Below are 13600 nucleotides of genomic sequence, written 5' to 3'. Positions count from 1 at the left end.
CCGGAATACCTAGCCGATCATTGGTATATCAGTTCTTGTAGGACTGGGGCATAGAAGTACGAATAGCATATTGGTCAATAGCAGATGTGTAGGCCAGTGAGAGAAAAAGACTCGGTGGCGGGCTGAAGCCATTGTTCCTGCATTAGTTGTTCGAGTGGTGCAGCCCTTGTGATGATCAAAGTAATAAGCACCCAGTTCTTCGGCAAAGGATGTGGCGTGCATCCGGCTCAATCGGCGTACTGACAGCACTAACACGTGAAACGTTCACAATCATGAGAACATCGTGATTGAAATGATAGAGCACCCTCATCTCCGACCCCAATATGCATAGCTAGGATCAGGACCGCCGATTAAAGGTAGAAGTCGACGGGTCGTTCTGTTCAATATCCCGTATGGAGTAATAGCGTGAATACACGCATGTGCCAAAAGCCATATAGCACCGATGGCTATTATTTCACAAATGATGTCATGCAAAGAAGAGACCGTTTGTTTCGGTCGGATTGAAGAAATTAAAATGTGGGCTTATGCTCATACCAAGCAAAGCTATTCAATGACAAGGCTTAGGTCAGATTTAACCAAGGCACTGAAGCTTCACATTTTCTTACTATATAGAAATATCCAGATCAATCACTCAAACCCTTGTCTTAAGCCGAAGTCAAAGATTATGAATGCCTCCTGAGCCTCCTGAGCGGACATTATTTCCTCCATATTTTACATGGCTGGCTCAGAATGAATTTGCCATATATATCAGTAAGCTGTATCCTTATTGACACCAACTCATGGAGTAAGAAAATAAGCCACTCGTTTATTTGTAGCCGTTGTTGATGAGGAGGTTGGCAGTGCCACTGGGGACGTCGGAGATGACATTCTCGAGAGCAGAGCTGGCGATAGTAGAGCAGAGGTCAGAGACGCTGGAGCCCTTGCCCAGGAGGTAGGCTCCAAGGCCAGCAACGTGAGGGGAGGCCATGGAAGTGCCGGAGAGCGTCTCAGAGCCACCTCCGGGGATGGAAGAGAGGATATCAACACCGGGGGCGAGGACGTCGACGACACTGCCGTAGTTGGAGAAGTAGGCAAGAACATCGCTGGAGTCCGTGGCACCAACAGTGCATGCGGAGGGCGCAGAAGCAGGGGAGGACGACTCGGCATCGGCGCCATCGTTTCCAGCTGCGACAGCCAAGAAAATCCCCGCGTCGACAATAGCTGCGGCGGCAGAGTTGATGGAGCTGGAGTAGCCGCCACCAAGGGACATGTTCACCACGACACCCGAGGGGCAGCTCCTGCTGGGGGCATCGGTGACAACAAACTGCATACCAGCGACAACACCAGAGCTATAAGACGCCTTGTGTCAGCTTGTGGACCTTGACCACGTATAGGAGACGAGGGATGCTATCAACTTACGTGCTACCACTACCGTCGTCACCGAGAACCTTGACGGCGTAGAGAGTGGTCTCCTTAGCAACACCGTAGGTAATACCGCCGACAGTACCGGCGACATGGGTACCATGGCCTTCGCCATCCCCGTCGTTGCTGTCAACAAAGTTGGCGGCGAAGCTGGCACGGCCACCAAACTCCTGCACTCTGTTAGCTATACTGGATTTTTTCGGTAAACGAGTTTTGGCTATCGTACTGAATGGGTAGTGTCAATGCCAGTGTCGACAATGTAGGCGCAAGTGCCAGCGCCAGGGTTAGCGTCGTAGGTGTAAGTGGTGCCTCCGGGCTCGGAGCTGGAGATGCGAGCAAGACCCCAAGGGGCGTTGGACTGTGTCGCGCTGATGCTGATGACGGCGTCCTGCTCAAGGTACTCGACGGTGGGGTCATTCTGGAGGGTCTCAACCTCCTCGGGAGTCAGGCTGCCGGCGAAGCCGTTGAAGGCCTCGGAGTAAGTGTAGTCAGCTTTGGCGCTGATGGAGGAGATGGCAGAGGTGACGGCCGTCTTGATAATATCGTCCTTGAACTTGACGATGTACTTTCCGTCGATGACCTGAGCATCTCGGGGGGTGATGATGGGAGCGAGCGAGCTGCGCTTCACGATAGAAGGAGCGGCCATAGCCACAGGCAGGAGAGCGAGAAGGGTAGAGGCACGCATGATGAAGGATAGAGGATTTAGCTTGAGGGAGCTGGTTGAGGAGGATGAACAGAGATGATAATGAGACTGGATAAGGATAAAAGTGCTGAGGAAAGGAAAAGGAAAACAAATCCAAGCGGCGACTGTTGCATCTATTTATCTTTCCTGGATATCTTGACGTTACAATCAGTCCTCGTTTTGCATATCGACATCTACATGCAGAAACAGCGTCACGAGGGGGCTACTACACTTACATGGGTGCTGAGCATAACTACAAGCGATTCCGCTGTAACCGTATACTACGTGAAGTATATGTCCCACACCAAACTACGGCGAATACGACTTCAACATGGACCAATACTCATACACCGTCTGTAGACAGCCCTGCATCCACGGTTGCATGAGGGTCTACTAATTTTGGAGATGATGTTTCTGGAGCATCTCACGTTGATTGAATACCAAATCGCACCATCCCGTGCCTCTTCTCATGTGCCCCTAGCATGTAGCGTCGCATTAACTTGTTTGACTCGCGTATGCAATCCGCTAGAAGGTGACCACTTCCATCGTTAGAGGGGACTCCACCATCTATCTACCTGCGAAAGGCAGCTGCGTCGATCCTTTCCGTACTCTAGCCAGCCAGCTCCCTGATATGGTAGACTTGTCAAAAAAAAGTCCCATTGACAAGATTGCCGATCTTTGTGTGTGTAGCCTATCAGATACAGGTATACGGCGGATCTCCTTTCCAACACTGATACCTGGTTGAAGTTCTGGGAAACTCACGCGCTGCGTTGAAATAATGACAAACCTGTTTCCCAGCATACCCTAGGTTGAAAACACTCGAGTTTATGCTCGCGGCGTTTCTTTGAATTGGTTCATTCAGGTCACGATATGTTATGGGCTGTAGCTCACCAGAAGTACAAACATGATCGATGTACTTAGATAATACCCGGTAGCCCGCTAATGACTTCTTGTCTCTGCTACAGTATTATGATCAGTGGATATAATATTCAATAGAAGAGCCGCTGGTCTGACTCCAGTTTATCCCGGCAATAATGGGTACGTGCTCCATTGATATGAGCACAAAATTCCAAATAAGGCAACCCTCATCGTTTATCTCCCGAAACACAAATCCAGCCAACTGGGTTTCTAGATGTCTTGAACTATGCGCCTAGCATCTTGTTCGCAGAAGATTGCATGTTCCTAGCGTACAGACTGTGACCTCAGAACCGGAGGCCCATCGAACCTCCACAATCCTACGCTACAGTTCGAGGGATAGATGAGCATGTGGCGTTGGTGGACACCACTGTCAATAGTGGGAGAAATTCCATGACTATACGGGGAGATTTGTCCAACATGCTTATACATAAAGATGGAGCTATTCTAGTTCAAGAACCTTGTATCTATTACCTTCCCGGAGGAGTCAAGGCTGCTTAGACAACATCGTGAGAGACAATCATAGCCTCCAATTCATTCTACACAGGTTCACGGGCCGGAAACCTACGAGCAATTATCCACACACGGAAACAAGAAGATAACACAAGCAAGCAACTCGTTTAAAGGGCTTCAGTTTATGGCAGGTTGCGATGTGCCAAGGGACTAAACATTGGCGGCCAAGACCCAATAGCAGGGCCCCGCGTCTTATGATAGTATCAATTGCTTCCCAAGGGCTCCAATGCAGGCGGTTAGCCAGCATCCAAAAGAACTTTTGATAGAATTTTTTTTTTTTAAAAAAAAAAGGTAAAAACCGAGATTCTCTAGCCTCAGACAACGGTGACGGTGAGGATATGAACCCGATGATGGTCGAGAGATGGTGTCCGTGGGGTCTAGCTGGCACTCTTCACAGCTAATTCATGTAAGCTTCTAACTCTTGACATACTTTCAATCACGGAATTTTCCTGGTGGATCAAGTTTTATCAATATCAAGATTTCCAACTTTCAATGGAATCTGGCAATGCAGGTCTCTTGAGTAGAACCATTGCTTCGTCTCGAGAATATAGAGACGATCAAGGGACTTCCTTCCGTAACAAGTATGCAGTTTTATTTCTGCAAAGTTCGTAAAGTTCCATAGGTAACGGGAAAAGACGTGGCTGAGGTCCATCGGCATTTGTCAAACACGGATAGTGAGATTTCAGTAGCCCTCAAGGGAAGTTGACATCATCCAAAAGAGTTTGATAAGGGTAATAGACATCGTAGGCTCCCTGTCTGGTGTGATTCTTGTTAAACGGCGTTGTGGCTGGCCCGTATGACTCGGTGCAGGCTGAAAACTAACGGACAATACGAGTATGAGTAGAGGGGAAAGCACAGCAAAAGATGCGATATATTGAGAGAGATAATATCTAATGTCATACACTCTTCCGCCCGTTATTTGTACAGAAGGGTGGATGAGACTGAGGGGACGTTTAGTTATCGGTGGTGTAGAAGCGGAGCTGTTTCCCCTCCCCGTCCTGGCCCTTGACACCGATAGTAACTGACGCGGTATTCACACCCGGTCTCATGTTTGACTGCCGAATATGAAATGCACCACCTATAGGTCATGGGCGAATAGAACTGTCGTATGGATGTCGTATTGCAGTACGTCATATTATTACCATATGTTTCCCTGCAGTAGGTCGATATCTAGTAAAAGCATCCCAAGTTCTCTTGCCAAGACCAAAGGTACTCTGATGAGTCCCCCTTGGCATCGAGTCGAGTCGGGCTCCGATGCTACATGTCGTAACATTATTCTGCAATCCAGTCTATGACTTCCCAGTTTAGTAATAGTGGCACAAACAAATAATGAGAAAGATATGGAGTTTCATCTACATTGCCCCCCCCCCCCCCCCCCCCCCCCTCTCTTATCGTCATTATCAGACGCTTGAGAGACCAAGGCAATAACCGCGCGTCGCCAACAAAGTTCCAGGATATCCATGCATCATCGGGCGTTATTATCTTCCTTGATGCATTTCCGCATCTCATGGAGACTTGTTCTAGATTCCTGCAGGTCATAGAGGGGGTGATAGTCTCAGATTTAGGCCGTTTATAATATTATTACCGGACATGTCAGGGTGCGATCAGCTAAATTCTCTTTATCTTACTGATACAGATTCTGGGATAGGCTGATTATGTAAAAATAAAAAAATGTCCGATAATCAAAGGACCAGCCGTTCGCAGTATACAGATGCCAGCAAGGTGAAGGCAAGCGAACGGTAGAAAACTTGTCTCAATTGCGATCATGTTGACAAACAGATCTATGAGCCCCGAGCCATCTGTAACTCTATTCGCACTTAAAAGCTCTAAAAGCTCTAAGAACCCGCATCATTGACGTTATTCCGTGGCAAACTAAAACTACGACACCTTCTTTTCCTGTTCTAGGTATTCCAAGACGGCACGTTCATAATATATTTTTATCGTCATGGGTAACGGGTCGAGGGAATCCGGCTTGTTGCGGCCAAATAATAGTTAGTAGAGTGACTTGGTAATAAATTCCGACTAGTGATATGCATGCTTCCCCGTATTGTTCGTCTTCGTATAGAGTGTACACGCTTCAGAGGGGAGGGCATAGAACTAGCACCGCACTATTGAGGTCGAGGCACGGTAACTGGTATTGTACTCGTCCTTAAATCTTATCAATAGCTTTCTTGGTGTCGTTGGTCAAACGGTCCTGGGCCTTGTAATTCTCGTAGCCGAAATCGTGCCGCTGGCAGACAGGTTTAAGCAAGATGTCGTTGGTACACGATCGATCGCAGATAATTCAATCGGCACCGCAGGATTCTACCATCGAAGCGGGAGCCTAGCGTATTTTTCGGTCATGTTAAGCAGCATAATTAATATCGCGGAAGAATCCTGGATATCGCGCCGGTGCATAAACTCTGGGAGCGTAAGCCTGAAGAGGAGTTCATCTGTCGTACCGTGGCGTTGATCGTCTCGTGTAAGCGATTGAACAATGATGTAGCCAAGGCGACGAGCATTATGAGCGCAATCACAATGGCGCAATACTTTATGTTAGATTCTGACAATTCCGGTGGACTTGGACGATGATTGTGTGAATGAAGGTGATTCTTTGCTGATACCTGCTCCCCTTTCAATAACGAAAAATGAGAATCGCATCCTGTTCTTGTACGCATCTCTCTTCCGTTTTGACAGGCACCTTGAAGAATACCAACGAGCGCCCTTTCAGTGCCTCAGAATCCCCCTAGGATGTTTCCCTTAATTTCTAGGAGACTGCCGACCACTCCATCCTCCGAGTGGTTGAACATTTACCCATTCGCCTCAACTGAGAAAAATAATGTTATTGAAGCTATTGACCATGAAATACCCGTGCACATTCACTCACAATGTATACGTATTGTACCTAGGAGTTTACAGGAACTGTTCCTGTTAATGGTGCTTTGTAGATTCCGGGGGTGGATCTCTGAAAAAAAAAAAAATTGGTTGGATTGTAATTGTAATGTCATCATTTTGCCTTTGATCCGTTCAGACAAGGCCTCTAGCCAACATGTGTACTTGTCGATGAAGGTAGGTGGGGAGGGGAGCTTGAAGTAAACCCTCTTTACCATTAAAGCCCTGAGCAACAATTCAGGATGTGCGTTTTTCCCTTTCTTTTCTTTCTTTTCCTTTATTGCTCCAGGGCGAGGCCCCCACCGGGTAAGGTCTACATATTGACGGTAGCAGAAGGCGATCAATAGTCGAGACTGAAAATCCTATTTTGATTGAGTACGGCTACGGCCATCTTCTCATCAGAAGTGGACGAACCCCCAGAGAACTGCCGACGGATATCCAGCGTGGGCGTCTAGTCTTGTCAATGCAGCTTCCAGCAAAGAGGTTATGGAAACTAGCTAAAGCTGTGTGCACATGGGGCGACGTGGGCGTTAGTAGCTGTCTAGCCTGGTATTTTGTCTAAAATCCGGGCATTAGGCTCTCGATGAACGCAGATATAAGTTGGACCGACGCCGTAGAGTAATAGGATCGCCGTAGCACGAAAACGCCGATCAATGATGCCTTCGGAGATGACATTAGCTAGGGCTAGGAATAGAATGCTACTATTTATGGCTGTTCCGTTGCGGCTATAAGAAATACACGGCTAGAGCAGTCTGGATCTAAGCTGTAATAATCATAGTTTACTGTAACGGCTTGAGCAGACCACTTCCATAACAAAGTAGCCGGGATGATGTCAATGCTGTTTACTGATTCAAGCCATCTACAACTACCCCTCGTTCTACCTTTAGTGATAAAAAGCAAGCAAAGCCCAAGTTTTGCAATGCAGCAAACAGTTCCTCCCTGATCACTGTGCATAATGCAGATCTCTCTCCCCTCGTTGCACTGCTTCCAACCGATCTACCTATTGGATCTAGTTACTCCTTTTTTTTTAAGGCAAGCCTCTGTCACTGTCTTAGGTTCCATAAGAAATGGATCAGGGGTTCCCACGAGGGAGATAGAATACCCAGGGCAAATTGTAATTTCCAACACTTTCTGTCAAAATAGATAATATTGTTGAAAATATCACGCATCCGCTCAGATGACAGTTACCCGAGGGTCCCGAGATGGCACTAAGTATGTTTGGGCCTTGGTCAATCTACACGCTGGTGTTCCCGCCAACCGTGCACCTCCACGCATGAATGACAACCATGTATATGGACCGTTTGGTTACGCATTAGGGCAAGTGGCACAAAGACCAAGGTATATGCATGTTAGTAATATAGCATTGCAACATATATGCAATAGGTAAAGATTCAAGTAGCGCGGGAGCATATATGCATCTTTCTTTCAGTCCTTCGAATGACCCCTCATTCCTTCAGCACTGAGGATGGACTGATATCATCTTGCATGACTCATGGTCTCGCGAAAATTCTGGGCATTGTCCACTTGCCTGATTAAAAGCCTAGCTGCACCCGTATAGACGCACTGACTCGCGGAGTGGTATGTAGTTCTCTGTGGTTTTCAAGGAGAGCTGAGTAGATTCTTCTTTCTTCTTCTTTTCTTGCCCCTCTTGGTTGGAAGCGAAAAAGTAACAAGACCGCGTATTCTGTGGTGCTGCTGGCAATAGTACCAACACTTAAGCGGTGCACTATGGAGCTCGTCCAGATCCAGCTAGTAAATACCGTTGTTTCGAACATGCCAAGGGACGAACTATGCTGTGTTCGTCCAGGGATCCCACCACCCAATTCTTTGCTCGGTGTAGATATTACCGTGACTCCGGTATGAGGCGGCCGATATCAGCCATTAGTATCGCGACTCCCGGCCGCCGTTGACAGTCAGAGGGTACCCTGACAGTAATAAAAGCTAATCTTGAGTTGACAGCCATGTTGGAAAAACAAAGGGACGCAACTCAGCATGAACCTTGAAAGGCTGGAGTGTAGAAGGGACAGCACGTTACTGGTCTTGGATCTGTGCAGAATCTGCGACACTGAGTCAGGGTGTTAGCTGTAACGGGCTTGGATACGAACTCTAACCCGACACTATCCCATGATCCCCTCAGCTCTTTTTCAGCTCGCGTTGACAAAATGGATACCGAAGAAAACAAAACCAGAGTGGAAGAGAATAAGTCACCTGCATGAAGTACTACGGCAATTCCGGGGTCCAGGTAACAGCTATCCTCGGGACGATGATGGAAGGCAATAGCAGGAATAATACTCGACTGCAGGTTTAATTCTTATGCACCACCCTGTTAGAGAAATCTAGGAGAGGGTATGAGGAGAGAAGTTACGATATTGTTCTCGTCAACATCGTGTCGAGACATATCAGATTAGGATTGCTATAAATAGCTGTGTTCCTCGATTCAAGGAAGGAAGAGGGCAACAACAGATATATATATACTCTTTTTTATTAGTACATTTGCTGTTCTACCTTACCACTGCTCAGTAGGCCATAACATTACTTAGCTTACTAACCCCTACAATAAGTAGACTCCATGTCTGATATATTAGCATATGTTCGGTTCGGTCATGGGCGACGGGAACATCCTTTTTCTGTCTTGCAGAGTTGGTGCGGACCAGCTAAACATTCTATTAGTCGTCTGGACCCAATCATATGGACCTGAAGCTGTGTAAGGGTCGTATACGGGGTTTCCATCAAAGTTGCGACTCGCGCTGGGAAGCTTTAGCCAGCCTAAACTAGTCTGCCCTTCTCCGAACTGAGCGTCTTATACGAGTATAATAAGAACACGCAAGGCCCTTCGTTTTTGGTTGAGACGCCTGATCCGATCAACTTGCTGTTCCATCTCAGTGGGAGAATCCATCTCGTATAATCCTCGTCTGTCATATCAGCATGCCCTTCTTCGACAGTATCCCCGACGATCCCAAGGCCCAGCGCCCTGGAGGCAACAATGGACGCCATGTTCTGCCTGACACTTTCCGAAATGAGCTCATTGTGGTGATTGGAGAGTTCTGCGGAACATTCATGTTCCTACTCATGTCCTTTATCGGTGCCCAGACCGCTATCACCAACAATGACTTTCAGAATCCGGATGCCTCTCTCCACCCTTACTCTCTTCTCTTCATTGCTGCCTCTTTCGGAACCTCTCTGGCAGTCAATGTCTGGATCTTCTTCCGTGTCTCCGGTGGACTGTTCAACCCTGCCGTACGTCTTTCGTTAACTATTGATCCTTCACGGACCTCATATGTACTTACTGACACGGCGTTTGTCTCTTACAGGTCACTTTGGCTCTTTTCCTCGTCGGGGCTCTCTCCTTTGTCCGTGCGATCCTCGTCTTCATCGCCCAAATCGCCGCTGGTATTGCCGCTGCCGCCGTCGTTGATGGGCTACTGCCTGGCCCCCTTGGTGTGAGCAATAACCTCTCCAACGGAACGAGCACTGTCCAAGGCCTCTTCCTCGAGATGTTCCTGACGGCTCAGCTCGTCCTCACCGTGTACTTTCTTGCGGTTGAGAAACACAGGGCCACTTTCCTTGCCCCTGTTGGCATTGGCATGTCCGTCTTCATTGCCCACATCTGCGGAACGAACTACACCGGCACCTCTATCAACCCTGCCCGTTCCTTCGGCCCTGCCGTCATCTCTGGCTTTGTCTCTATCCATTGGATCTACTGGGTTGGACCCTTCCTCGGATCCCTCCTGGCTTATGGCCTCTACAAGCTTCTCCGTATCCTTGAGTACCAGACTGCCAACCCTGGACAGGATTCTAGTGAGACCGAAACCCTTCCTACTACTGGCATCACTGGCCCATGAGACGTGGAAGCAGATATCCCGTATTTGGTGTGGCAGTCAAGAGGAAAGACAGCATCAGAACAAAAGCATTTGCATACATATTAGTATTGAGGGATTTTTCCGGGCGTGTGCATACCAAGGAGTATTGTTTTAGAATAGCAAAAGAAATATAGCCCTTAATTTATAATAGTGAAATCGTGTTAATTGGAGTGTCGTGTTACGCTCGACACTTCCCCACTATGAAAATCGTCTTGCTGCTCCATACTCTGCTTGGCGATGCAAAATGCAACCGTTTGTCTAAACAGGGGTCCAGCTTACTACGATTAGCTGAGATCTAGCTGTCAGCGATTTATTGATGGGGGAAAAAAGGAGCAACATGGACTGGACATGAGATGAAAAAGACAGGTGAAATAAGGCGAGGAATGACGGAAATAGAGACAATAGAATGCAGGGAAATCGTCTGCCAGCAATCATTTCTGAGTTCGTTGACTAATTCCCTAGATCATGAATTGCGTACATACAGAGGTTTTGATACTGCTTCGCACTACATAGAGGAGAGCGCTTGAAGAGAACGAGATGATGCAGGAAGACTCAGCTGACCCTGGCCGCAGCCTGAGCCGGCTAAGGCTAGACATATTATGATAACGTAATACGAATGCCGTTGGAAAGATGTGTGGGTTAGTGGTATGTGTGCTCGTTAGACCAAGGTCGTTCCTGCCTTGCATTGATCTAAGGCCGTACAACCAAGCCGCGCACCCCCATTCAGCCAAACGGGAGGGAAGGACATGTGGTGTCAGGTTCACGCCTGAATCAAGGCATGATCCGGTGCCATACATCCTCCAACTCTTCTTCTATCTAACACGCATGCATTGTGCGTTCTCTATCACGTGTACATGGAAGCATGAGCATGTGTTTCAATTGTACAACATTTTTCCTGTAGACGTGTCTAATGTCATAGACGGTAGCCCAAGACATCACGTCCACCCCCATAACCAGTGATGAGAACTTGACGAAGAAGACAATAACCTATCATCGGCTGCATGTACAGTTATTTGACTGCACTTGCGTTGTCTGTTGAAAGCCTTGATTCTATCTGGACTAGCCTAGGGTAGACCGTATCATGTCATTGATCAATGGCATGCCAACCAGTAGCGGCTAGAGGCCTCCGATATAACCTGGAATGGACGGAGGTGGAATGCTTTCATATTATCATTATTGTATTGTTTATAATATATAAGGCACTTGACGCGGTCAAGTACATAGAAAAAAGGATATCGCTACTAAAAATGCTCGAGGTCTTCTATGTGCCCCATTCTAGTGTGGCCCAAACGCCAAATGCCATCACAAAACCAATAACCATTTCCAAAACTCCAGAGAAATTCGGGTATCCTCTCAAAACGAGACTTCCAATGGACATTCATGTTGATTATATGCAGAAAGTCGTACCAGACAACCTCAAAAGGGGGCGCGCGCTCTGGGCCGGCGGGCTCCATCTCGCGAATGCCATTGCTGTCAAAGCAGTCGGCCACCTTGAGGAACATGCCCTCATCCTTGAGTTGGTGAACTGCAATAGGATCAGAGCCGTAAATAGCGTGGTGCGTGGCATCTGTATGAGTATTCCGGCGGGCCCAGGCGGTGCCATCCCCCCTAGAGTCATCATCGTCGTAGTTGAACTTTTCGGAGCCCTTGAAGTTGATAAAGTTGGCTGTCTCGCGACCCTTGAGCATGAGCATGGCAAGAGCCATGTCCTCGCCAGTGATGACGTTGAAGCGGCTCTGCAGGGATGCGAGCAGCTCAACCATGTCCCAAGTGGCCGTGTACATCGCGCCGTGGGGGAAGACCAGATCGTGGCGGGCCGAGTAGTACAATTCGCCAATGATGGTGCGTTCGACGAGCGCCTGAGGGTTGCCAGTCTGATTGGAGAGCAGCTTGGAAATGTACTTGTCGTAGAAGCCGCGAGCGTTGAACCACAGGTCCGTGTCCATCTTGGAGACAAACTCGTAGCGATGGCCCTGCCTAATCAACCAGCGGTACAGCTCTAATGTCTTGACGGTATTGGCCGTCACGTCATCCTCCTGCAGGTGGTCAAGGACAATCAAGTCACCAAAGGTGCGGTTCTCGATGCGCAGATTGTCGGTCCACATGGGACCCGGGTTGGAGACGACGAATCGGGCGGTGAATGGCACGTCGCGGTAGAGGCGCATCCACGTGGAGCGGATGAGCATGCGACGAGCAGCGTCGGTAGCAGGGCTTATGACGGTGACGAGCCATGGTGGTTGCGGCTGGCCCGGGGACGTGGACAGGGATGACGCCTCGGAGGCGTGCATCGGAGAGTCGGGAAATGGCTCGAGAGGGTATGCGGGGTCAGGGAGAAGCTCGACATGCTCGCCGTGAACGATGAGATTGGAGAGGGGTGTCTCAAAGGGCGCATGGTGAGGCCGGGGTGGAGGCGGCGTGCTCGTGAGACTGAAAATGATGAAGATGCTGACGAGGAGGCTGACGATGGCGACGCGAAAGAAGCGCCTGGGGGTCTGTCTAGATACGTGGTAGGTGTATTCGGAAAAGTACCACCAGGGCGGGCGACGGGACCATGGCCATGACGATGCCAATGGCCTTACGGCGACCATGGCATCAATAGCGGTGATGGCGTCGTCTCGGAGAGGTTGTCGAGCAGAAGAGCCTCATGGAGGACACGATTCTATCGGCGGCGGCGTCGACGGTTCAATGGCGCTCACTCAGTAGCATGACCCGAATGCAGTCGCTTGCTCTTCTCTTTCCTCTGAGCAAGGGTTGGAGGGGCTTGCCGATATTGGAACAAATAGAGCAGAGGAAACAAAAGGAAATAATAAATAAGGGAAAAACGAAGCAAGAAAAACTTGGAATACAAAGTGATACGTAGCAAGGACGATAATATAGCACGAGGCAGGAAAAAAAAGGAGTTACGGTACTAGAAGCAGGAGGCGACGCTGCTAATGACGGAAGCATCGGATCTGATTGGATCAAAAGTCAGTATGTGCCTTGTTGATGCATGCTTAGCGCCTATATGTAGAGCCCGTGACCGACTGGCAATCATAGCAGATGGCTCACTGAATAATAGTAAACAGTCGCCCAGGGGCGAGACGGCGGTGCACCACTAAAAGTGCTGTAGCCTGTTTAGGGGCGATGACGACTTGGGACTCTAGTGAGCAGTTAAAATGAGATTAGAAAGGGCATATGATAATTTCAACCGCCTCAATCGTTATGCAGGCATCCCGATATGAGTAATACCGTAGAGGGTGTATTTCAATCTTGTTATCTCACTTTCTAGGAGATTCAACACGGCGACCGTAGACATTAATACTGAGTTGTCCCATGTCTAGAGAATATGTAGATTAATAAGAGTTGCTATTAATACAAA

General features: G+C 48.4%; 3 protein-coding genes across 3 annotated transcripts; 1 reads left to right on the top strand and 2 right to left on the bottom strand.

Annotated features, from left to right (window-relative positions):
* Nucleotides 1-805: 805 nt before the first annotated feature.
* GMORB2_2363 (Serine protease, subtilisin family) lies at nucleotides 806-2086 on the bottom strand (the record flags this gene model as incomplete). Its single annotated transcript, XM_035464343.1, has 3 exons — nucleotides 806-1328; nucleotides 1399-1571; nucleotides 1628-2086. The coding sequence occupies 3 exons, from the start codon at nucleotides 2084-2086 to the stop codon at nucleotides 806-808; spliced, it is 1155 nt and encodes a 384-aa protein (XP_035319529.1).
* Nucleotides 2087-9307: 7221 nt separating this feature from the next.
* GMORB2_2362 (aquaporin rerated protein, other eukaryote) lies at nucleotides 9308-10224 on the top strand (the record flags this gene model as incomplete). Its single annotated transcript, XM_035464342.1, has 2 exons — nucleotides 9308-9619; nucleotides 9694-10224. The coding sequence occupies 2 exons, from the start codon at nucleotides 9308-9310 to the stop codon at nucleotides 10222-10224; spliced, it is 843 nt and encodes a 280-aa protein (XP_035319528.1).
* Nucleotides 10225-11483: 1259 nt separating this feature from the next.
* Nucleotides 11484-12830, bottom strand: GMORB2_2361 (Galactosyltransferase; the record flags this gene model as incomplete). The annotated part of the gene is made up of 1 exon (XM_035464341.1): nucleotides 11484-12830. One exon carries the CDS (start codon nucleotides 12828-12830, stop codon nucleotides 11484-11486), a length of 1347 nt encoding a protein of 448 aa, XP_035319527.1.
* Between the last annotated feature and the right edge of the window lie 770 nt (nucleotides 12831-13600).

This window comes from Geosmithia morbida, assembly GCF_012550715.1.
Source record: "Geosmithia morbida isolate 1262 chromosome Unknown scaffold_13, whole genome shotgun sequence".
Taxonomy (NCBI): domain Eukaryota; kingdom Fungi; phylum Ascomycota; class Sordariomycetes; order Hypocreales; family Bionectriaceae; genus Geosmithia; species Geosmithia morbida.
This window is presented reverse-complemented; position numbering and strand designations above follow the sequence as displayed.